This window comes from Antedon mediterranea, chromosome 9 (assembly GCF_964355755.1).
Source record: "Antedon mediterranea chromosome 9, ecAntMedi1.1, whole genome shotgun sequence".
NCBI lineage: Eukaryota > Metazoa > Echinodermata > Crinoidea > Comatulida > Antedonidae > Antedon > Antedon mediterranea.
In genome coordinates this window covers 3,526,816-3,553,895 of record NC_092678.1, presented here as the reverse complement: position 1 = coordinate 3,553,895, position 27,080 = coordinate 3,526,816, and the positions used below count along the sequence as shown (strand labels likewise).

General features: G+C 33.1%; 3 protein-coding genes across 3 annotated transcripts; all 3 read left to right on the top strand.

The window, feature by feature from the left end:
* The first annotated feature begins 1,450 nt into the window (after nt 1-1,450).
* Nucleotides 1,451-17,641, top strand: LOC140059364 (uncharacterized). The gene is made up of 13 exons (XM_072105252.1): nt 1,451-1,689; nt 3,475-3,547; nt 3,701-3,964; nt 4,351-4,707; nt 5,071-5,613; nt 5,878-6,294; nt 6,422-6,859; nt 7,135-7,290; nt 12,026-12,325; nt 12,461-12,838; nt 13,120-13,437; nt 15,046-15,639; nt 15,779-17,641. The coding sequence occupies exons 2-13, from the start codon at nt 3,484-3,486 to the stop codon at nt 16,321-16,323; spliced, it is 4,374 nt and encodes a 1,457-aa protein (XP_071961353.1). The 5' UTR covers nt 1,451-1,689; nt 3,475-3,483; the 3' UTR covers nt 16,324-17,641.
* A 282-nt stretch (nt 17,642-17,923) lies between these two features.
* On the top strand, nt 17,924-20,722 carry LOC140059529 (uncharacterized). The gene is made up of 4 exons (XM_072105466.1): nt 17,924-18,227; nt 18,737-19,039; nt 19,239-19,418; nt 20,427-20,722. The coding sequence occupies exons 1-4, from the start codon at nt 18,143-18,145 to the stop codon at nt 20,696-20,698; spliced, it is 840 nt and encodes a 279-aa protein (XP_071961567.1). The 5' UTR covers nt 17,924-18,142; the 3' UTR covers nt 20,699-20,722.
* Nucleotides 20,723-22,035: 1,313 nt separating this feature from the next.
* On the top strand, nt 22,036-25,901 carry LOC140059532 (double-headed protease inhibitor, submandibular gland-like). Its single transcript, XM_072105468.1, has 4 exons — nt 22,036-22,168; nt 22,866-22,927; nt 23,673-23,855; nt 24,271-25,901. The coding sequence occupies exons 2-4, from the start codon at nt 22,867-22,869 to the stop codon at nt 24,603-24,605; spliced, it is 579 nt and encodes a 192-aa protein (XP_071961569.1). The 5' UTR covers nt 22,036-22,168; nt 22,866; the 3' UTR covers nt 24,606-25,901.
* Nucleotides 25,902-27,080: the final 1,179 nt, after the last annotated feature.

Here is a 27,080-nt window from a genome sequence, read left to right as displayed (position 1 = left end):
TAATGGTTTTACGCATTCCCGTAACATTTCCTTTGGTTGCGATATTGTTGATGTTAATAATAGTACTGTAGGCCTATGAGAATTCTGAGATTAACTAGACTGGGCGGAGTATATTGACACGGACTCACCCAAGGCCAGTAGACGATGTCTTATTAAACGTGAGGGCTAGGATCAATTTGTTACTTCTATTACTTTTGGATTAGAACATTCTTCTATAAAAAGCAATAGTTTCTAGTAATTGACGTCAATGTCCAATCCAAGGGGAAATTTTTTTCTGACGTTTAAGGAAATCTACTAATTGTTTTACCAATTATTCCATAACAAAATAAAACTGATGATTAGATTTAGACAAATACAAATAAAAAAATTAAAATGTATAGTAACCAAAACAATAATAGTAACGATAGGACACAGAAAATTGCTCTTAAACACAATTTATATATATATATATATACCACAATGCATCATAATCATACTTTTACCACTATATCTCAAACGTTAAACTGCATTAAAACTGGAACCAAAACAAGTCTACTTCTGATATCAATTACAATAAATCTGACACAACAATTATTTTTCAGGATAAACTCATTATAAATTTCTTTTTTTGACGTTCCATACCTGTCTTGCGTTTCGGCAGCGGTAGCGGTCCAGACGCACCAGCCCTAAGGTCGGGAGTTCGACATTTACGTTGGGTAATTATTTGTTTCATATGTTTTAGTTTTCCCAGTTGGGTCTCCATAATTAAGTAAGTACCCCGTTCGAGAAGGACCTGGGCAGATTGAAAAGGGAAAACAATAATGATATCATTTAGCGGATAGTTTGGTTGTAAAATTCAAAAATCTTAGTTAAATTGTATCATGTTAGTAACAAATAAATAAGCAAAAACTTAATCAAAAGGTAAAAGTAAACAGTCTAAGAAAAAGGGTCAGCTACAAAGACATGACTTCACAGTTAGCTTTACTGTTCTATTAATAAATATTTGATATATTTGAACCCGCCACTGTATCAGACGATTACGTCAGTCTGAAAATGTCTACCATTGTTGTCTCATGGTCAACTGCATTATTCCAGTAATTTAGACGTTACTGTTTTTAACTACGTCGAACGTGATCTTCAAAGCAAACAAAAAAGCTACTATTTTTAAACAAAATCAGAGACAACGATTTGGTAATTATCGAAATCAAAATATAACTGCTCTAACTTATTTAAGCCAGCTTTCCGTTTACCAATCGCATTCGTAGAAAAAGTCGTAGTGACGACATCGAGTGTTCAGCCAATCATCACCAACCTACTTGTAACCAATCAGATCAGGACATTTAGTATGTGGTAAAATGTCTCTCCAAGAACTATCAAAACATGCTTAAAGGCGTATTCCATATTTAGAATATTGTAGAACTATTGCTTTTCAAGCTGACAAAGGAAACGTGTTAATGATGAATGATTAGGCCTGTCTTTCTCTTGTAACTCTATGGGGAATGACGCGTTCTGTAGGCCTATGGGGAGTCTGAAAATCTTCTTATTTCTAGCCGCAATCAACGTAATGTGTTAATCCCAAAGCCGGACTTACACTCGACAATAATTCACTTTAAAAGGCGTGCTGATAACTTAAAATTGGGTACTAACTTGAAACTCCTCATCAGGATTACATCGGTGCAACTCGGTGAACTAACAGTATAAAGAAGTAAGGTGAGAAACAAATATTAAATTTAATTATTAATATTAGGCTTACACGCAAATATTTAGTACTTTATATCTTAATACTTTATCTTATTAATTTTATATTATAATTATTAATTGAAATAAACCTTTATTTATAGCTTCAAAGTCTTAGCTCAGAATGTTATTAATTTTTTAATTTTACATACGTTGATTCTTAACTCGATGGAGCTTGGAATACAGTAATTAAGAAAGCCCGTGTCAATCGCCTTCCAGATATTAACCATTGCTAATTACCATGGAGTGGATGGCTTTTAATCGTGCTTATCTTAAACTTTAACATTTAATATTTTTATAACTTAAAGTAGGCATAATATTTATGTTTTAATTTGCCTAAACTTTGCGAAAACTTTTAGTAGTAAAATGTAAATCTATATACTTAAAATATTATTACTTTTATCTTCACATATTTTAGATTTAGTCTAACTTTGTAAATAATTAATCGATAATTAAAATACCTCAGTTGTTCTATTACTTGGTACAAAAAGTTATCAATGTAAAGGCTGGTAGATTTTTAACAAGGCCATATACATGGCTGAAGTCGCGTGCGCAAATTTAAGTTAGTGTTAACCGACCAACCGACAGAGTGACTAAAAACTAAACGATTAAATCTTAGTTCTACCTGCTAGAATTTATAAAACTTATTTAAAAAGTTTAATCGATTCTTTCTTTTATTTCAATAAAACAGGTTCTCTGGCCCATTTCACATTAACTTATTTAGATTTATTTTTGTATACTTTATTGTATAATTAATAATGAAAGTTTAATTCTTTAATGCATTTATTGCATACAAGAGAAAGTCTTTTTTTAAATGACCTTTGGTCAACATATAACACAGGTAGAATAGTAACAAATATTTAGTTTCTGTTTCTTTCGCTTGTCTTTCCTTTTTATTTTATTTTTTAATCCAACGGCTACTGGTACTTACTTGTTATCGACACACAATTTACTTTAATTAATTAATTAATTAATTAAAGGCCAGGTATTATGATGTTAACGTGATTACACGAGTTCGTAATATCCCTATTGCAATTTGCAAGTATAGACAATTCGAATACGGGTCAAATTAAATTTAAGAATATATAATTATATATATAACTATAACTATTTGGAAGAAATGGTTATTTATTATATTTCATAGTTTCAGACAACAACCATAGATAGGCAATTAATCCAAATTTAAGGGTTAATCCCATAGAGGATTACTGATAACAGACTTCTGTGAATCGATAAGTCTGAGGATAAAAATGTATCTTTAGCTGAACATATCATATAATAAAAACGAATTAGTCTATAAAACGTTTAAGATAAACATCGGTTTATCTAACGGAAAACCACGTATTGGGTTATTTTTTTGATAACCGCTTTTCTGGCACAAATCAACATGTTTTGGCAAAGTTTTAAAACGACAGATCTGAATTTAACAATGATATTATTGTTTAATTCGTCAGACGAAGACGAAAGACATTCAATTGACTTAAAAATGACCAAGTCATTGTCAAATTGTACAAAGACATTGGTGCCTGCCAAATCTTATTTATCCTTTGTTAACTCATCATTATTAACAATTTTATTTAATTGTGCCTTCCTGTTATCATACTATTTTCAAGTTTGTCAAGTATTTTGTCTGAAATATGAATTGATGTATATTTCGGTTTAAGGGTTTTGAAATTAAAAGTCATAAATAACTGAACAGTTAGACAAGGAGTGTAGGCTTCAATATATTGAATGTAAAATGTAATTGTATTTTTTTAGAATAACAAAATGATAGACGTTCGGTTGACCTGTTTGGCTCTCGTCACAGCCTCTTTATTTATCTGTACAAATGGTAAGAATTAATTATTTTATATTCTGTAATACAGAAAACATGATTTAGGGGTACTTGGAGAATGTGTGGTGGCTTCTCCCATAAACCTAGTTGATTAAACACAATACATTTAATATCCGTAAGTACATTACACACATCAATTTTTTTTAATAGCAAAAGCTTGTAAGCCATGTCCATTACCAACCGTCAACGATAGAGTATGTGCAAAAGATGGTCTGACGTACCCATCCAAGTGTTACATGAAAGTTAAAGCATGTGTTATGGGTCTAACTATTAAGGTAGCTCACAAAGGCAGTTGTTCGAGTCATAGACAAATCCCTCCCCGACGTCCACCTCCGTCTACAACGCCTGAACCAACAACGACAATGCTACCAACAACTACTCGTCGTAGTAAAAAACGAAAGCCAGGAAAGCAAGGTGAGTCTACGATAACCAATAATTGCAATATGTTTAAAATAAATATGCAATTGTTTCCAATTCTTTGGACAGATATACAAAAACGGAACTTAAACTTGAACAAAATTTACAAGACCCTAAGCCATTTATGTTACTTTATTAATTAAGCCTATTAGTAATAATCCCGCTATGAAGATTTTTGTAGGTCAACACCTTCTAGTCTTACTTTAAATTAGTTCTTGACACTTTACTTAACTTTCACCAATTTATATTTCTGTAATTAATTTCGATTGATATAAAATCAGTTTTTCACTTTCACTTTTTAGTGGTTTGCTGTATTAAAAAAAGTTACACGAATGACCTTGTCATTTTTAAATAGTAAAATTTATTTTAAAATATGTTCACAGGTTGTAAAGCATGTCCTCAACCGTTAAGATCAGATCGTGTATGTGGTACTGACGGCCTGACATACCCCTCAAAATGCTACATGAAAGTAAGAATATGTGTAATAGGGGTTCGAGTTTCTGTTAAACATAAAGGAGAGTGCCGAAGTACAACAAGACTACCTCCCCCACCACCATCAACAACACCTGAACCAACAACCACATTACCACCAACCACCACATTGCCCCCAACAACCACCACCATGCCACCGACGACAACGACTTTACCACCAACTACTACACGGCGCTATCGACAACCGGAAAATCCACAGGGAAATCCGGCAGTTGTTGGACCAGAACATACACAACGAGGGCCGTATGGTAAGTTGGTGTGTTACGTTACAGATTTTAAATGTATTGTTAAATTTATTACATAACATTTCTGTTTAGACATACATAGGTAAATAATTAAAACATTAGTAACATTATTCAATCAATCATTTGTTATTTATACAAATTAGAACTGATTTTTGTTCAGCTAATTTGTGTGTTCGTTTTAATTGAGCGTATGGTAAAATATTTATCCTTCAATCGGCATAATAACGATTTATTTTTATTTAATAACCAAATCAATATCCGGAGGCAAAAGGAAACCGAAGCTCCGATGGTCAGCGACAGATTATATCCATATTACTTGACCTACCTTGAACTAAGCTATCAAGAAACTGTTGTTTTTTTCTCCAGAAACTAGAAATTGCGGAGAGTGCGAATTACCACGTGCATCCGATACCGTTTGTGGAAGCGATTCCAAAACGCATCCATCTATTTGCTGGCTAGATAAATACGCATGTTTAACGAACGTAAACATTCGACCTGTTCATATGGGTAAATGCGTATCCAGGACGTCTCCAGTTTTAGATCCTATACCAGACGTTCCAGATGTTCCAGAAGTTGAGGTTGAAACTCCAGCTACAAAACCACCAAAGTCGAAGAAGAAGCGAAAGTATTCAGAATGCACCGTGTGTATTGCTACTGATTATGGACCAGAAGACGTCACTTGTGGTACTGATGGTCTTGACTATCCGTCACCTTGCCACATAATAATGAAAGCATGTATTTTTAAGCTGGAGTTATCCGTAGCCCATCTTGGAGAGTGCACAGCAGAGGAAAGGCCAAAGAGAAAGAAGCAGACATTTACAGTGGTTATTCCTGAAATAGACTACGAGCCAACAACGCCAAAGCCACCACCCGTCTTTGAACCAGAAGAGGATTATGGATCCGGAAACTGTGAGTACCTTTTTTATCACATTGGTTGACGTACATATAAAACTGTAGTAAATCTTAAATATGCGCATGCGTACGGAAATTATACACTGAAGAAGCGTGTGCGTAAAAGCAATGTAAACAGTTAGGATCACATTGTTAAATGATTCATTTTCCCACCTCACCCCAACCCCCATCTTAATTAAACCTGTTTAATATGTTTTCATATAAGTATAACCTACTGAAGCTACCTACATAAAATAAACCTTTACAAATGTTTCTTTACAGATGAACTTTGCGGAGAATGTCCAAATGCAGCTTATGAAGATATTGTATGCGGAAACGATGGAAAAACATATCCATCTTCGTGTCAACTCGAGAGAATTGCTTGCCTACGTAATGTTGACATCCGGGTATCTTTTAATGGAGAATGTCCAGTTGAGGCTAGAGGCACGAACGCGGGAAATTCAAACGAGCCATGCACTTCGTGTCGTATTCCATCTTCCTGGGACTCAGTATGTGGTTCTGATGATATCACCTACCCATCCGAGTGTTTAATGAACTTGAAGGGATGTATTAAAGGCACTGATATAAGAGTAAAACACCAAGGAGATTGCATCGTTGAAGATCGGCCTAATGCTAACCTGTTTCCAGAGCCCAATTCAAGATATCCACCTGCCGATGTGCCGGCACCTACGGAACGACGTAAGTAGGCTTGTTTTTAATTATTATTTGTTTTATATTTCTGAATTTCCCGATTAACTACTTTTAACTTTCCTAGTATACAATAATGCAACCATAAACTAATCTGATTTACCAATCATTATTCCAGCTACTGATCGTTGTCCCACTTGCCCAACACCGGTCTCATCCGATAAAGTATGTGGTAATGATGGGATTACATACGCATCTCGATGTGTTCTCCATCGTCGAGCATGTACGCGAGGAATTCGAACCAAATTGGATCATGAAGGACCATGCGGAAGTCAAAGAAAAGAAGTTAACAGTGGTTACTTGAGATGTACCAACTGTCCACCACCTGACATCAGTGACATGGTTTGTGGTACCGATGGAATGACATACCCATCTGAATGCTTTCTGGAGATCAAAGCATGCATCAAAAGAAGCTCACTAAGAACAAGTTATATGGGGAAATGTGATCCACAACCATCGAACCCTGTAATTACTAGGCCTATTCGACCGAAACCAAAGCCTAAGGCGACACGACCTCCCCCACCAACAACGGAGTCACCTTCAGATAGATGGGGAGGTAAGTTCAATAATAAATAAGCTACCCAATACAATTTTAGATGAGAATTGCCAGGTTGTACGAAATAGCCTGCTCATCCTCATCGGAAATGCTACTTTTAAACAACTAAAACAGTTAAATCGTCACTGTACATTCCTGATTATTGTACAGAAGGTCAAATCAAACAGTGATGACTCAAAATACTATAATATAATATTAGATTTCTTAATAAGAAATTGAGATGATTTGTCACAAACTGAACTTCATAACGTTTAAAATCTTATCATATTTCACAGACACTTGCTCATTTGAGTGTCCGATAGATTTTAATCCTGTGTGTGGTACTGATAACTTGAACTACCCATCACCGTGCATATTAGAAAGCTTCGCTTGTCATCTTTATAATCCGTCGTTACAAGTACGTCATCGAGGCATGTGTATAAGAAACGGCTAAGAGGTAAGAGTGTTGCTCTGCGACTTACTCATAAGACATATGCTTCAATAATCTTGAATATTATGCAAACAAAAAACTTACTGTGAATTCACAAAGACAAAATGTATATGTATAGTATGTATTGCTATATTCTTAAAATAGACACTTTGACAACGGATAAATTATATACTAAACAAATTATCAATACACTTTTTTAATTTTTGGGCTGTTTTCTAATTAAAAATCAAATAATATTATAAGGTTTGTTACCTTAATTTCATTACCTTTAAAATCGGGAACTTAAACTCTTTATGTGACTTACAAAAATGTCTGTATAACATTATTTAATTTCTTAACCTTTTTTAGATATTGTGGTTACTTCCTGTAGAATGCCTTGAGAATTTGATTGACGCAACAAATCCGTCTAGCCAGACAACGGATGAAATAGAACATTTTCCGCCTTAATGAAATTCGCCAAGAGTTCATTAGCAATACATCAGACTGACAAATCAAGTCTCCACTGCACACCATGTTTCCGTTTTAATACGAAACAGGATTTATTCAGTGTATTTTTCTTCATGATTGACAAGTATTAACTTTGTCGTGTTTGAAACGAGCTATTTAGCTCCATTTATGGAACTCTGATTGAAATAATATGATAGAAAAATAACATGATAGACAAAAACAACCTATTTGATATATTATTGCACACAACCTATTGATAAAGCTCTGCTTTTTATTTTCATTTCGTTGCATTTCATGGTTGCTTTTAGGATATTTTAACTAAATAATTATGGATATCTTATGATTGGCAATGATATTATAAAAATAAAAATCAATTTAATATATCTCGCATACTTTGTACTATAAAATTTATCCTAAATTTATAAAATTGTTCGTATGTAAGTTATTAATAATTTATTGCTAATATTATGAAACGTATTTTTTATGTGAGATGCAATTTGTAATATATTGTTGTGCTGAGTGATTCTAAAATATATGTTAATTATTTAAGATGTTTCATTGTTGTTCATTTTTATATCCAAATTACGAAACGACTTAACAACGAAAACGACGAAGAATTTATATTATCAAAATATATATACTGTACACTTGTCGCTCGTATCAAGTTTATGTGGATTGACGATAAAATGAAACCAGCGTTTTAATCGTTAAAATACATGGAATTTAAATGTTAGTAAATTAATTAATTCATAAGAGACACATTGAAAAGCGGTCATTGGCCGGCCTATATGGGAATTTGTTTACATAGACAGGACAATGTCTTTCCGTACCTAGTTCCAACTTCCAAGTGAAAGATTTGTCGAACCGTAATTTCACAAGTAAAGTGTATATAGACAAAGTCCCAGTACAAGTGTGTTACTCACTCTAGTAACCAGAATGAAAGGAAACGTAGATTACTAATGTCTATAGGGACTTACGTCTGGCCAGACTTGATTTCATTAGAGACACGAAATATTAGCCTTAGATAAGGTAGTGATAAAATTACTATTCTTATGGTAATACATACACAACCTTTAGGTTGTTTTTCATATTTTAGAGAATAAAGTTAATGCTTACACATGTTTGCTTAACTTAATTAACCGAGATCACATTACATTGTACCAGAAATTGTTACTACGTGTTTACAAGTTATTAAAAAAAAAAATGTGTTGAAAGATTACTGGTGAACAACATATTATGTTTATTATGCTTCAAACATAGTAATATGTAAGCACGGCGTCTAACGGTGTACAGTACTTTATCAGTCGAATAATAACAAAAAACTTATAACACAAGAATCTCCTGTTCGTCCGAAGCGCGTAACAATTTCGAAAGGCATTGTGGGATAGAATAGAGCTATGGGTGGCGCCATTGTGAGCCATGGAGTAGGGCGCCCGCATCAAATTAGAAAGTCAAAATCATAGAGGGGATCTGCTAATGCTCTAGGGGGTTAGAGTAATTGAATGAGGAGTAGGGCGCCCGCATCAAATTAGAAAGTCAAAATCATAGAGGGGATCTGCTAATACTCTAGGGGGTAGAGTAATTGACTTCCTAGTTTGGAGGGGGAGCTGCTCCATGCTGTGAAATGGCGTCGCCCAGTTTGACCTTTTAACCCGGTACTTCCGATACTGTGTTTTGAATGCAAATTGAAGAACAGGAGATTCTTGTGTTATAAGTTCTTTGATAATAATGACATGTATGCAAATTAATAAGAAGCCAACTGTGTCCAAACATCAATTTTAGTGTCCTATTTTGTTACAGATATCAATGTAATGAGTTTTAGCACAGTGTCTACAAAAAGTCATATATATTTCAAATAGAGGGCGGTATTCGGTGGATAAATACAATAACTAACATATATATATATATATATATATATATATATATATATATCAAAGTAATTCTCAATTGCACTTGAAACAGCATTTCTCTTACAATGAAGGAGCACAACATGAAAGGAAAACTATGCTTGTCATATGAACCAGAACGGAAATCCCTATAGAGTGTGGAATAATCTAATTCAAAGCTTCTAGAACAGAAATTAAGTTCAAAATGATTATAATATTTATCGGTTCAATAAACGGTTGTGAATATACCGAAATATTTAAATGACGAATGGGAATTAATTGTGTACAAGTATGTAACTAACTTTGCCAACATGTGATTCCAACCTCTGGTGGATAAAGTATAGTACATTTTTTGGCATATTTATAGGGTTGATTTACGATGAATACATTACTGTTTCTATAATGAAGTTAAGAAGCAAGCTTCCTTCAAAACGAGATTACGATAAAAGAGACTAAACAAGAAATGATATATTTAAAATAATAAAATCAGACTACTGCAATATTAATTTAAATAGTGCAATAGTATATAAATAGTAATTTACATTTCTATGATAAAACAAGAAATATTTCTTACAAAAAACGCTGCTCGCTTATTGAAAAATATTTTTTATTTCAAATGTTTTTGAATGTGTCATTTTATTGTCACATAATAGTTATTTTACCTGAAAAAATGTAATTTAAAGCAACAAATACTTAAATTGTCTGTCAGACAATGGTTTTTGGGTTTCTTTTCTTTTTTTATATGTGAATAAATATTATTTTTTTGTTACAGAAGTGAATACTCAATTTCTGTCACTTTAGTTAATTTTATTGCTAAGGTCAAATCTGGGGGTCACTTCATCACCCTAGATATTTCAATTGTGAAGTATCCTATTACAAACACAAACTTTAATGGACTGTTTCGATAATAATTCAATGAATATCTGACAGTGAATATACCAGAAATGCTTAGGCATTTGTAATTTTAGCATGACATGTCCTAATAGACTCTTTCCCAGACGTTTTTTGGGTCTACTGTAGCAGCTGGAATCAATAAATCATAGTGGAGTTTCCATTTTCACAAAACTGTCTGTCCTTAGAACTATAACTATATTATTACAAGAAGGAAATTGGGACACTTCATATTTATATAGGTTAAAGACCCTAAATATTTTAAGTATTGAAGATATATTTAAAGTGTATAGACTCACATTAGGTTTTAAAATAATGCATGGCCTCTGTCCATCATCCTTTAATGAGTTTGTGAGATCAAGTGAGAGGTGTGAAGTTTTATTTTGACTTAATTTGTGCTACTTAGTTTTGTTATTTTTGTATTTTATAAGTAATGATGGAGTAAGAGCAGTTTTCTGTTTGGGCTCATGCCTATTACTTGCTCCTGGCAAGATGAATTGTAAAATGTACTTTATGAACTTTTGCCGAATAAATATTATTATTATTATTATTATAACTGCTGCTTGCTTTAGCTTCTGATTGAGTAGTCCTAATGGGACGTAGCGGGCTAGAGCAGTAGCGTGAAAAAAACATCAAAGAAAGAGAAGCAAATACATGTAAAATACAGTTAAAATTGAATAAACTTAACTATTTTATTTTCTGTTCCATTAATGGTCAACTAGTGTGTGCTGTACTCTGTATCTAACACAATGGGTATTTCATTTTTGCCTCTTAGGTACACTTTAACCTCCAAGCACACACTCGGACAACCGGTCCAGTCTCAAATGAAGTCGTTTCACCAGGGGAACAGCATCGACTCATATAAATATGGTATGAGTAGGCCTACATCCATTTATTTCATCACTCACTGGTTTTATTGGAAGACGAGATGAAAATGATAAGGTAGGTAACTAATATTAATAACATTTGAAAATTAGGCCACTAAAACATTTGTAAGTTTAATAGCAAAAATTGCAAATGTAACTCAACCTGAAGATATCTCTAGACTTTCAATTTTTAAAGCATTTTAGGAAACTCAGCAGAAAATACTTCTATTAACTTTCAATGTTTGCCTTTTCTTGATATTTAAAAATAAATTAATAAACGATCTACGAAAGTATTCTAATTAACCGTATTTTATTCACAGAAATACAAATAAAACCTGCATTATTGTATTCATCGTAGTCTTTGCATTGTGTAGAGAGACTTTAGCAGCAAAAGGTATTTTACTTACTTTTGTAATACTATTATTACAAAAACAAAAAGTGTATTATTCTAATATGATTATGATTGTTCCATAGTATTAGGCAATACTGCCCTCAACTATAATTTATGAGTTATTCACTCAAACAAACGTAAAATCCTTCCAACAAAATAACAACTAGATCATTATTATTTGCTTAAATTATTGTATATAATACGAGAAATGATTTGGCCTATTGTTAAGTTTAATTTATTGGTAATTTAAATTAGATTCGTGTCCCGAGTGTTCTAAGCCCAGTCCCGACGAAAAGGTATGTGGAACAGACGGTAAAACATACTCATCAGAGTGTGTATTAAATCGAAAAGCTTGTCTACAGGAAAAGAATGTTAAACTTGCTTACAAGGGTAAATGTGAACGAGTATTAAGAGCTACTACCACCCAGACACCAGAGCGAACAACTCCAGTTAACACAACGATCGATACACCACCAGTTACGTCGGTGTCTTTAGGAAACACCTCTCCCGAAAGTCTTTCAGATCTTCAGGACACAACAAAAGCACCCACAGAAGGTACGGTAACTTGACAAATCGACAAACATTTTATGTATTATTACATAAAAAACCAATTTGTTTAAAATATAACTTATATATAAAAAGTTACAGATTTTACCCAAAAAATGTTATGTTGACAATTTTTTGTAATAGGAGGAAAGTGTGTAAAGTGCACTATACCAAAATCCTTAGGCCGGCAAGTATGCGGTAGCGACGGGAAAACCTACCCATCAAAATGCATCCTAAAGAGGAAAGCTTGTGTAAAAGGAAGTAATATAACTGTAGCCTACAGTGGAAAGTGTTTTGATTCAGTCACACCCTCGAACATATTAGATGAGACCACGGTAAGCCCGGAGGAAAATGAAGGACGGAAAGAATCAGAAGAGGATACTACTTTGAGTTCAAGTTCAAGTGAACAACAGGATGCTAATGATAACATAACTGGTGGTTTGAACAACTTAAGAGAGCTCTTAACACCATCGATCCAAGATGCCACAAGTGAAGTAGATGAGGACAATGACCAGGAAGGAAGTGAGTAGTACTGTACATGCAATCATACGTATACACATTATTAATTACGGTACTCAAACTAGTGAACATAGCAGACAATAAGAACAAATATTTTTTTAAATAAATCATTTTAAAAATGCATTTTACATTATTTTAAAATATCAGTACAGTAGCACATTCACCTTAAATTTTACTTTATTTTATCTCATCTCAGAAAACTGTATTCTTATTTCCAATAATGCATAATATTAAGAAACATGTAATAATATTATTCACCAACACTGACTATATGCTTATTATAGGCCGTCCGACAAGATGCAAAGTATGTTCAAAACAGTCCGATGTTTCGCAGCAGGTTTGCGGCAGCGATGGTAAAACGTATCCTTCAAAATGTCAGCTAAAAAGAAAGGCATGTCGGACAGAACTAGATATTTTCCCGGTTCACAAAGGGTCCTGTAAATTACAACAGCCAGAAACAACGCCACCCAGGTTATTACCGCAACGGCGTCCTCCTCCGTCTCCACTTCCAGTGACCGAGAGAGAACAACCAGATGGGAACGAAATTGGATTACCAGTCACCCCAACAATCGTACGTCCGGATGAAAGAGAAGGCTCCGACGGTAATTATTTGTTTTATTATAATGTAGGCCTAATGATGAACACTTAAAAGAATATTGGAATATTTTGATTGTATTGACTAAATTCCTACTACCGAAATATCTTATCTTATTATATAATTATAGTATAACAATAATCACTAAACATTGATATATTTAATGTCAAGATGATTGTGAACAGTGCCCTCAACCGACTGTAGCCGATTTTGTCTGCGCCAAAAACGGACAAACGTACATCTCTGCTTGCTTTCTGCGGAGACTCAGCTGTCTGAAAGGTGTCCGTTTGATTATTGAATACCGAGGCAGATGTATTAACGATATAGAAAGGCAACCATTGAAGTTTAGAAATTATGAAATCGTAGGCCCAAGGGGAACCCCATCAGGCCGAAAAGAACCGATTAAAAGTAAGCCAACTAAAAAAAAACAAAGGAAACTCTAGGCCTAGGGTCACCATTATTTGTACGAAATCTTGGTTGCTTAAATTAACACCATGAAACATAGTAAATAAAATATATCAAACAGTACGATAAAAGACACATCCTTACCTTCACGAGAGCTACAGGTTGTTGCTAAAACAGTTTCCTTCCATTTGATCGTAAAATATTAAAACAGTACTGCAATTCGCATTTCTGAAAATAAATATAATAATATATTATTATTTCAATATTGTGATTTCAGTTTGGAGTTTCCATTGTTAAAATACAGTACTGATTAAAAATAATCCTTTACCATTGCATGTACGAACATATTCGTGTGACGCTAAAAAAAATCGAGGCCTACTCGAAAAGTACTGTAATAAGTTAGAGTTATATATATATATCTACTATAATTATGCATACTTATTTATTATATTTATTATTTAGTTATTAATATTCATATCGTCGAACGGATGTGAACCTGAACATGAATGTATCTGGGCCTGGTGGTTTACATCCTAGCTACATAGATATTTATAAAATTAAGAAATGCTTTGTCACAAATTAGCAATTTGGAAACAATTCAACTACAATTAAACATGGCCTCAATTAAGTGCAAATTGTGACCTCATGAACCTTGACAAACTATCTCTATTAACGTGGAGTCTTTCGGTCTCTTCACTCAATTAATATAGTCTTTTTATACATTTACAGAAATAAGGCTAACTAACTAACAATAGATTAACTAACATAATGATGTTTGGGTTAAACCGTAATGGCGAGTTTTGAAAATACTCAAAAACTATTCTCAGAATTACGTTTAATTTAAGAGAATTTTATTAACAACAATGTTAAAAAAATATATTTATTGGAAGTATAACTTCAGATAGACCATGCACCATTACTAACATACTGATGATTGGGTTAAACCATATTATAGCAAGTTCTAAAAATAAACTATTCAGAAACTATTCCAGAAATGACGTTTGAAATATTCTTTAAAATAAAGAGAATTTATATTGACAACAATGTTAAGAAATATATACATTAGAAGTGTAACTTCAGATAGACCATGCAATATAAAGGAAATGTTTCAGTAGTCCGACATAATCGAAAAACTATAAGCAGTATCTTACTGTTTTATACTGTTTGATCTACTAATATATATTTTGGGCTTTTTCCTTTTTGCGTATAGGTAAACCAAAATGTAAAAGGAAATGTCCAAAACCACAGAAACGAGATCGAGTGTGTGGTACTGATGGAGAAACGTACCAATCTGAATGTTTACTGAGAAAACGTGCATGCGAAGCGAATAGAAACGTCGCAGTGGTGCATAAAGGAAGATGCCTTAAGGTACGACCAGTGGTTAGATCAACCAATGCACCAGATGACAACGATGATTCTGAATCAGAGAGTAAAGAAAACGAACAGGAAGACACAGTGAATCCAACCAATCAGGATCCAAATAATCAGGATTCAGCTAATCCGGATCCAATCAATCTAGACTCAGTAGATCCAACTAACCAGGAACTAACTAATCCGGATCCAACGAAACAGGAACAAACCGACCAGGAACCAACATCATCTCCAACGACTGCTGGTGAACCCATATCAACTTCAGGGGTTGAACCGACCACTGAACCTACTGAACCTACGTCTGAAAGTCCAGCAGACGACAACAATAAAATCACATCGCCGATGCCAACATTTACACCAGCAAGTTCCGATAAAACGACAGAAGAAAAGCCTACATCTGAAGCAACCAAAACCACTACGCTCCGGCCTACACGTAAGTTAATAGTTCATTTTTAGTTTTCCACAAGGCCAGGAAATTCATAACTGCAAAGTCTCAACTAAGTATGCTCAAAGGGTAACAATTGAAACACTGAGAGATAAAAAACTTAATAATTACTATTTCCAATTTTTAGCCAAAGATTGCGGCGAAAAATGCCCAATCCCTAAAAAAGCGGACCGAGTATGTGGAAGTGATGGAGTAACTTACAATTCTGCTTGTGGGCTAAGACGAAAGTCATGCTTACTGAGAACAGATGTAACTGTAGCATACACAGGAAAGTGTACAAAGAAACCAAAGAAATCGCAAATACCACCAACAACCCAGTCGACAACGTTTAACCCAACAACTGTAAAGACAGACTTCCAACAAACCGAATCAGAAAGTAAAACAACCAAACCCACTGCCTCTTTAACTACCTTATCTGTAGTCACCTTAACTCCTGAAGTAACAATCACACCCACACCCACACCCACAGAAGAAGACGACTGCCCAGAAAACACATTCTGCCCTCCTAAAACAACTGTAGGTGATCTAACAGAAGCAGTACCTGAAGAGATTAACGAACTCAATAACACTATCGACAGGTTGACTCTCTTGGCTAGCGAACTAACCGAAGCACTATCTAACATTTTGAAAGAACTTGCATTCTTAAAGTCCGAAATTGAAGACTTACAGTAACTATTTCAGGACCTATTTTACTTAATGTATATACAATGTATAGATGTTTAAAATACTCGATAAAATAATTAATTCTGATTGTAATTATTTTTCTGAACGTTATGACGTCACTGAATGAAAATCCCTGACTCATTTAACACGATGAAGAGGGTGGTTGGTAATTAATTGATAACTAATGCGTTATTTTTAATTCAAGGATTATATAATTACTCAGGATTGGCCCACTTGTTTTCCCCATTTGACACGAACCTAATAACTTAGGTAATACAAAGATTATTCAAAAAGTGAAATAAACTTTTTGTGTTTAATATTTTCTACATATTTCTGAAATGTCATAATAGTAAATACAACAATAATTTGTATATCGCATGTAATGTGTTATACTCGTCTATGACCTGCTTTTAACACCCGGATTGAATATAAATACCTTACAAGAAATAGAGGATTACAGTTCAATTTCAACATGAAAGTAGAACACGTATAATCAAAGTTCAACAAACTAACAGTTCTTTTTTTTTCGGGCTATACTATTAGATATGATATTGATATACATTTATAATAAAATAACTTTAAGAAATGTTAAAAAAAATACTGTTTTTTACAAAAGTGTGTGTTTAAGGTATTCAATTATAGTTTCCTTATCACATTATAAGTACACTGGAGCCTTCGTCTACAACAGTCATTTATATATTTCCGTTCAACGAGTAATGTTATTTATATCTTTTCTTCATTTCCTGTGTCCTTCTTTCTCGTGAACATTTAAAAGTTTTGTTTTGCTACTAGGCAACTTTAACTGCTTTGATACATTTGTTTGAAACCACAAATACGGTAATTGCTTGTACATTGTGCTGAATTTCTGTCTAGCGAACCAGAAACATAAAATCAGGTCACTAAGGAAGGAAGGAACATGGTTTTGAAATATCTACGATTTCTACAAGCCTACGCTTTGGGATACCCACTGAATACAACATCGTTAATACTGTTGCTAATGCAATAGCAGAAGCCACATGGGATGTTGACAAATAATGTTCTTTAAAACCTACATTCTCTGAAATGAAATACTGTTGAAACTTGAGCCATAAGTACAAGATTTTAGCATGAATTGGATTAAGACGTAATTAATTTATCGCTCTCACGTTATACGACTATAATTTAGTTATTTTAAACTTGCATTCACGATTAACTTTATAGAATGTTAAATTGCGATCAACTTGTATTAAACTCAAATGAGTAATAATAGTTAATAAATAAGGTCATAGAATTCTAAAAACTCCCATTAATTACAATACATTTTCGAGTAAATCACCACCAAGCAGTGAGATCTGGAGAAGGAAAAGGCATAGGAAGTATGACAGTGACAATATCGTAACATCTGAATGATTGAACTACGCATTTCAACAAATCCAACTTGCATTAACACATTACATCATACATTTGAATCATCTGAAAGTTGACTTCATTCTTTTGCTCGTTTCCAGTTTGATGTTTGAAGATCTTTAACTAGTCCTACTGCTGCTTTTGGGCACTTCGGATCAACAAGTGCTACAATTTATTGTACTGTTGCTTTTGATCACTTATTCATAAGAAGATTAATCTTGTTTATGCACAGTATTATATGGTCTTTTAATATGCTCGTATGATAAAATATTCTGACGTTTTGCTGCTGAGGATGCCTTTAGGAATTGTGCTCTTAGTAATTCATACAGCGATCAGTCCCTGATCTTGGTGGTGAGTTTTCTTCACATCTATTTCGTTGATAATTTTGGCAGCAATTGCGAAGACCTCGGATCTGCTGCACAAGTCTTGAATGTTGTAGAAAATGGAAAACTCTGGAAAAGTGTTGATCTTGTTCTTGATATGTTCTGTAATACTACCAGAAATCGAAACACGCAGAAGACGATCAAGTAAGTTTTGCTTAATTAAAAATAAATCACATTAAAAAATTTAAAAAATTGAAATTATTCCAATCGACAATTATGTGACGTTATAGTCACGTGTTTAAGTCACCTACCAAACTATTTAAAGGTTGTGCCAAAAAAGTCAGATAAGTGGTGATGATGGGTGTGTAAAGTGAATTTCGGTAACCAATCAGTGGCCTGGAATGTACACATGAAGGTCAAAATAAAGTTCACAATAATAACAGAATTACTGAAAAATTCCATAACCTATAAACTTTATCTTGGGGATGGATTACTAGATAATAAATCTTAATGCATAATGTTTATCAAATTTTACTAGGGTATAGGGCCTACTGACACAATTCCCTACTAGTATAACGTGCTACAATTGAATTGAATTAAAGTATAGCATTATAAAAACACGTTTCAATAACACTGTGTCACTGTAAAGAAGCTTCAACGTACGTATATATTTTGTATATACATTTATATAATAATTTATTTTACAACTATAGTTTTAGATATATTAAGATTGTGTGATAGTGAAGAAAATGATGACGATTTTAGTGATTATTCATCATGGGGACGATATTCGTCGTATCCCGGATTGTCGTATGACACTAAGGAAACTGAATCTTCATCATCGGAAGAAGAATCAGAGTCAAGGGAAGATAAACCATCACGCTTTCCTTCAAGACCGTGGGGACCTATGAAACCACCATTACGACCCCCATCTCGTGGTGGTGCTCGACCAGGACTAGGCTCCAGACCAGTCACTTCTCCACCTCTGCCTCCTCCTACTGAACTAGTACCACCAGGTAACTATTTTATTATATTTCGTATTTTAAATTACATCATACACACAAAAACACACTTTACAGTGATATCATATTTCCTTGTGAGAAAACAAAAATTGTTCATCAAAATCATACAAAATTGTTCACCAAAATCATACAACCTATTTGCTTATAAACTATTTGTATTTTTATGGTAAATCTATATATCATATTATCCTAGTATTCCCAGGTCCCACGACCGAAGCATGTCTGGAAGAGTGTCCACTGGAATCAGCACCTGTTTGTGGAGTTGATGGAGTAACGTATTCATCCGCTTGCGTACTACGAGTGGTGGCCTGTATTACGCACGACTACACATTGCGAGTTGCCTACACGGGAAACTGTATATTTTCACAAGACGGTATAATAAATATAAATCATAACTACTGAACTAAAGTTACTTGAACTTTTAAAAAATAACAATTCATACCATTCGTGACAACAATTTTCAAAAATAATTATGATTTGGTATAAAATTTCATAGCAGTGGCCTAAACAGGAAGTTATATAGTTTCAACAAGATAACAATTCAAAGGTGACTTCCTTGAATTACTTGTGAATTAGTAATTAATACATTATTGCGTACGAAAATAGTACCGAAAACAGTAGCAGGTTTTGTGGTACGTTTCCTGAATCTTTGATATTTATAATTAGATCGTCAAATATTTTACAAAATCCTTGAACTTCTTCTCGATGGCCCAATCAGTAAGGGACACCTGCAATTTGATATATTTATATTTTATAAAATTGTATTTGTATTGGTTTCTTACAGATATATTGCCCCCTTGAAAAAATTTAATTTGTGTTTGTTATGCCATATGCCATTTTAATGTCACATAATAGTTATCCACTTTGAAAAAAAATTGAACCGAAAAACAATTATTTACCTGAAAAAATGTAATAATAATAATAATCAAATTGGCTGCCAGCCAATGGTTTTTTGGTTGAATTTTACCATTTATTTTGTCAGTTCAAAAAAGAAAACATTTTTCTTTTAATTTTTACGGAAGGGATTAACTTTATTAAAACTACAAAATAACCTATTCAGAGTCTGATTTAATTAATCTTAATAATTAATCATGTTTTTGGGGGACAATACATCTTTAAAGAAATAGCAAGGATACCGCATCACACCACATAATGGAAATATAAGTACGATATCACTAACATTATCAATAAACGGAATCACTAATAAATATCAATCACTAGGCATAAGCCTATATAATAAATAAAAATAAGTATCAGTAATAATAATAATATCAATACGAATATCAAGACTAATAATAATAACAGCAACAGTAACTTATACAATTACACAATAGTTCAATATCATTATGATTATCAATATTTATTGATGTTTCTATTTCAGAACCAGCACTGTTATGCAACTTAGCTTGTACCGATTACAATAACGTCATATGTGCGACAAACGGGTTATACTTTACTACATTTCCAAACATGTGCGCATTCCAACAAGCAAAATGTTTCTTCAACAACAACTTACACATAGCATACAAAGGAGACTGTCACGTGGTGTTAGGATTAAGAAAGAAGCGGAAGAAATGTAAAAGGTTAAGAATTCGTGATAAATACATGAAAGCAAATCTAGTTGATTATGATTTCTTTTACAGAAATCATTGAACGATATATTTTGTACTTGTACAATTTTAAATAAAGTCATCAAAAACAAACATTCTGTATGAATCGTTGCCTCCTAGTAAAGATTATTTAAAGAATTGAAATACTTTACCAGTAAATAAACTAAGTAAGATATTGATACAAATAAAAACATTATTAATATTGCATTGTGTGTATTGTCAAATATATCATTTTGTGTGTTGTCAGGATGAAATCTGCCGCTCTCCACAAAATGTACGATCATAATTAAAATCAAAATAATTATGGGACAGTAAAAACAAAAACAGGCAACAGAAAAACCAATTTTAGCATACATGACAAATTATTTTTCAATACGTTTGGAAAATCTCCAGGGATAAATTGTTTGAGGAAGAAATTGTGAAAGCAGGATCCGGTGATACAGTTCACACGCTGTGTATTTGGGTCAACGAGTATGCCTAGTGTATACACGTAGCTGGAATGTTGTTATGCAACCGGGAATATATTCCATTTCGTGAAAACCAGGATGGAAATGGGGCACAGGGTAACGTGGGTGGATCAGAACATAATCAATTGGCAGTTTCATTCGATTGTGATTACAATACTTACCCATTAGTTCCTGGGTTAAATGTCTTCTTATCATACACAGTACTTGTCGAACAATGTGATATAATTTCGCACAAATACTACTTACATTACAGTATACTTTACTTCTCTTTAACCTCAATTTGGCACCCCACTCACGTTAATGTGCCCAGATACAATTTAAGCATTCAACACCCTTATGAAAGGAAGATTCACTCTTCCTTATTTAACGGTGGCTAAACAAGGACACATGTTGTAGCCTAGTCACTGGTAATTATGGTAATGAAAAATCATACATGTATCTTATGCAAATACAAACTGCCATACGTATGCAATGTCAATTAAGGAAAACAATTTACCAACAGTATATATAAGGCTACGTAATTTAGTGTATGATGTAACCAGTTGATGGTAACAAATGTTACGTATACATTTTCAATAGTATTTAATATTTCCTTTCTTATTATAAAAAAATATATAATTTTGGGGCAGTTGCTCAAATTATCCTAAGGTCATATTGAAAGGCCATCAACATAGGCCTACAGTAGGCCTATACTAATCTAGAGGGACAAATCCGTATATACTGGCTCTAGCCTGACTTTTAAGTAAACAAATGTTACGTATACATTTTCAATAGTATTTAATATTTCCTTTCTTTATTATAAAAAAATATATAATTTTGGCAGTTGCTCAAATTACCCTAAGGTCATATTGAAAGGCCATCAAACGTCACTGTTATTAACATGCTATTTGAATAACCCAAAAGTACTTGGGTGTAATGATGCAGAAAAGAATATGATATTAAAATAGAAAATTTAACTTTGGGTGAGCATACTCGACTTAGGCATCTTAAAGGTCTGGTGGTTCTACAGTAATTAATTGGATTGTTGAATATTTCTCTTATAAAAGGTAATTTCAATTCATTTTATTATATATAGATATTATATAATTATATATAATACTACTGTAATAAAGTAGGATCCTACTTGTTATACTTTTAACATAATTCGTCAGTTTGATACGCTTCGTAACGGATACCATAGTCTTCGATATATTTACCTTTTGGTTTTCTTATTCTTTCATTATTATTGTTATTTCATACGCATCCAACAGCGAGCACAAACACGCCAATTACAGGATAGATAAACTTTTATAATGTATCGTGCTTATAAACTAAGTCTCATTTGAGGCTTGGGGAGTGGAGTTGAAAGAGTCGTGAGTTGCCACTAGGTCAGAAATGAACCCTGGATTGAAAGGCAAGCACGTTAACCACCAAGCTACAGCCCCACTGCACTACCTTCTTTATGATGCGCATGTTTTAATACCGTTACCTGTGTTATATACATTTTTAAATCGATACAGTAAGCAAATTATTATTAATATTATTATTGTTATTATTATTATTATTATTATTTTCCCATGGTTTATTACAACCATTGTTATTGTTTTGTAAAAGTAAATAACTATAGCAAACAATCGCGTAATTAAAATATTACTTTGTGTATTCATTAATTGTTTTAACCGGAAATTTAGTTTAATAAATAGTAAAACATTACACAATTATTTTAATCATTCTAATTCGACTTATTTCCGTATCTATCGACAGAATGGCGGCGTTCGCTAATATTCTTCTGTTACTTATATCTGTAACATTTGTTATTAGTATTGGTAAGTTTCATTATATCTTATTTGGCATTCGTTATTTTATGATTTATGGTCAATGAGATCAAGTTCAAAAAACATTTATTTGTTCAACAATGGCATTATACAGTATAATATACAGGTGTGTACATTATTTAAATGAAAACATAGTAATAAGCCAACATTTGGGGTCTTCTCTAGAAGAAATCAAGTTTCTTGTCTCAAGACCCCAGAAACAATACACATACATTTAAAGTAATACAGTTTACATGTTATTGACATATATATATATTGACAATATAATTCAATATAACAATACCCTACTATACCATTAGTAAGATAAACTCGTCCTTCAAAGTTATATGGAATAACCTACCAACTGAAAATACATATTCAATTACCAATTACTTCATTCAAAGCTAGATACAGATCTCATTTTTTTTCCACAAAACAAACTTTTTTTCCATGATTTTTTTGTATTCAAGAAAGGACCACAATGCAAAACAGGTTTTCTTTTACCTGATTGTGTAATCCTGTATAAAGATGTTGTTAAAATGAAACGATGTCACAATATGAATTATAGGTGGCAGCAGACATGCCGTATATTATGGGACGCCGTTTATGCAGAGCCACGCGTTTACATACACATATTTTTACATTATCTAATTTATTCTCAAAATGAATATTTTTTTAAATAAATTAAGATGGTTTGACTCAAAATATTACTTGTTTCATGATATTCATTAACTGTTTCAAATTGTATACATTCTAGCTGCTGAGCCGATGGACTTAGATTGCCAATCGCTTCTTAGGAAATGTCCAGATAATACCACCAGCATCGGTCCTATTTGTGGAAATGACCATAGAAACTATCGCCATCTCTGTCATCTGCTTCGCCGCAAATGTAAAATGAATTTGCCTATGCTGGAAAAAGCACATGACCGGAAATGCAGAGGTAAGTGACTCCACACATAGAGATATTATAGTGAACATAATATCTCTATGCGCCACACAAGCAAGCGCGTATTTAATACTCAAAAATTTCATTCTAGTATCTAAATATTTTAAAACTAACAATATGCTCGAAGCAGGACTATTATTCATGTTGCTGTTACATAATTACCACACTAAAGGTTTAAATTTAGAAACTGCTTGTTCTTATGAAAGTACTTTAAACTTCTAAGTCACTTTGAATTTACCTTGAAGAGTATGACTTCAGAACTAAACTCATTTGTCCCTTCGACGTCATAACTGAAAACGAGCGAAATTTAAGGAATTGGTGGTCAGACAAAATTACCCGTTTTTAAATTGTTGTGATTGACTTTTCTTGTTCTATGGATTTGTAAAGTTTGTTATATTATGTGTTTTAGTTGTTGAAGTTAAGCACTGTCCGAAAAAATGTGAAACAGGAACGAAGTTGTCAAAGGTTTGTGGGACAGACGGACGTACTTACACGACAGCGTGCGCCGTTCGAAGACGGGCTTGCCGCGTCGCTCCGGAACTAGAGATTGCTCATTCTGGAAGATGTCCTGACGACATTCCGAAGAAAAAGAAACGTCCAACAGAACCTGTGGTGGAAATACCTGAAGAAGAAGAATCAATGGAAGTAATAGAAGAAGAAGAAGCAACGGAAGTACCGATGGAGGAAGAGGTGGTTGTTGTTGAAATCTTAGAGATTGGCACAACTGAACTACCAGACGTTTAAATAGTCAAATTCTAGCGCAATGCTCTAGTTTCTTAATTATAGAACCAATTGTATTAGTAGAAGCAAACCATTCTAAATTAATTGTTTGTACGAAACAATTTTTTTGTATTCGTTTAAATCAAGGACAGAAAATACAATTCTAATTTTGCTTTTTCTATGAAAAAGTTATAAAGTTATAACTTGTACTGTAAATATCGATTTCAACACCAATAATAATAATTAGGCCATCTAACATTAAACTTAGAGTATTACTGTAGAAAGAAAGTTATTATTGGACTTTGTTTATTTTACACTGGTTGACATTGGAGGACTTTTACAGCAAAGAATAATCAGAATATGGGTTAGAAATTAGTCTATAATAAAAATAATAACAATATCTTTATTGTTAGTTTTATTTATGTTTGCATCAGAAAGGGAGTGAGGGGTGGAGCTTTTATGGTCAAAATCCGTCCCTGCAGATATTCTCAAATTATGATACATATTTTTACTACTGAACAGAAATATTCTAATAATGCTAATTAAACAAAAAGTATAGCCGAATATAACAGCTAGATTCATACGACTATCTAATGCAGTGACTGAAATTGTATGATTTTTATCTGTAAGCAGTTCACCTGCCAATGTACTTTTTATTATAATTTAATTTGTTTATTTTTTCAACAAAGTTTCAAAACAATCAAAAAGTTATGATACTTGTTAAAAACTAGTTGTCCTAAGTAAACAATTTTACTCGTTAATTAAAATCACAAATCAATGACCTTAGCCAGACAAAAACGATTCTTGAAACTACATCCAGGAATTTAAACGAAAGTCTGTGTCTGCTAATCAAATTGTTTTTAAGTTTAAAATACAAGAAATTAATCCTTGTGAGTATTATACAATACTCTTTACAAATAAATATTCGCTATAAACAACGCGCAGAGGTCATGTACCTTGTATTTAATTTTCGTTAATGTATCAGAAAAGTATCTATTTACTTTCCAATCAAAGAAATGGGCTGGTAAACTACGAAAATTACTTTGGTAAATATTACTGTCAACACATTCAAAAGGCATTGGAAAGGCACGAAACTCAAATGTAAGCTCGATCTCATCATCTTGGAAGAACTAGCATCAATGTCTTCATTTGTTATTCTTATTATTAGCTATTTACGTCGTATACCATAACCTTCCATGATCACAAATATATTCAAATGTGGAGATACAGCACTGAGCACTCTTGGTAGTGTAACATCATTAATAATTAACAACTACCATAACCAGTGACTAATTGATTAAAAATCATTACAAAATGAAATGGTTACAATGTTCTGTGTTTTTATTGACCAATGATGTTAAAGAAATTACATCAATCATGGGTAATTTCCCAAAGGATTAAGCATCCTGAGAGTAGCACCAATTAAACACTTTCATCTTCAAAATAATGAAGAAAAGGACGATAACGATAACGTTGTGACGTACGCGCGTACAAAAACCCGGTCGTCTGCCGATTGCTATTGCTAAGGTAATGCAAACTCATGTCCCAAAGGGAGGAACACAACAAGTTATCAGTAACGTTTTACGCACGTAAAAAGGGGTGGTCTAGGGTTTAACATCCAGACAAAATTAAACCCGACATTTATTTAAAGATAAGGCTAAATTCAATGGATTATGAAGAGACCTTACAATTATTATCCATTTAAGTTATTAATAAGTACCTCCAGGCTATAAGGTATGACGTCATTACCTAGACCAACTTGCTGGGTATAAAGTGGAGTTTGTAAACTTTTTAGTCAAACAGAAAATAAGTCGACAACAACTTCCATCACAATTAAGGAACACAGTGTCACGGTAAGCGATATTAAATTTATTTAGTATTATTAATAAAAATAATAATAGCAATTTTAAAATTAAATTATTCTTTGCAGGTGTATATTACTTATAGCAGTTAAACATATTAACCTTGTTATAAATAAGTTAATTTGTTTAAATACTTTTATTATTAGGTATCAATCGTTGTCTTAAGTTAGTAATGCGTTAGCGGTTATAAAAACAGGTCCGCAATTTTGCGCAACACGTATTGCTGAATTTACCTAATACGGTATTTAAACTATATATTTAAAAAATAATAATGGGCCAGGTAGTAATGTCATGCGCGTAAACTATGAGCTGTACATATGCACGGACGCACGCACGGGTTTGAGTGCGGTAATAACACTCCGAATGTCTTTTCAACTATCAGTATTTTAATGTTAACACACAGGGATGCACATGCGCAGTTTATTAATACTGGTAGTTCTTACAACGAAGGTAACATCATTGCCATGGAGAGAACTTGTTGGACATGAAAGTGGTAAGTGAGACATTTACATATTAACTATCGTCAATAACACACACACAACAAGTTAACGCAAAGAAAAGTCATGCTGTTTTTATCAGCTTTTGAACGTGCGCGTCTCTTTGAGCGTCAATAACATATATTTAAAATTAGTTGAAA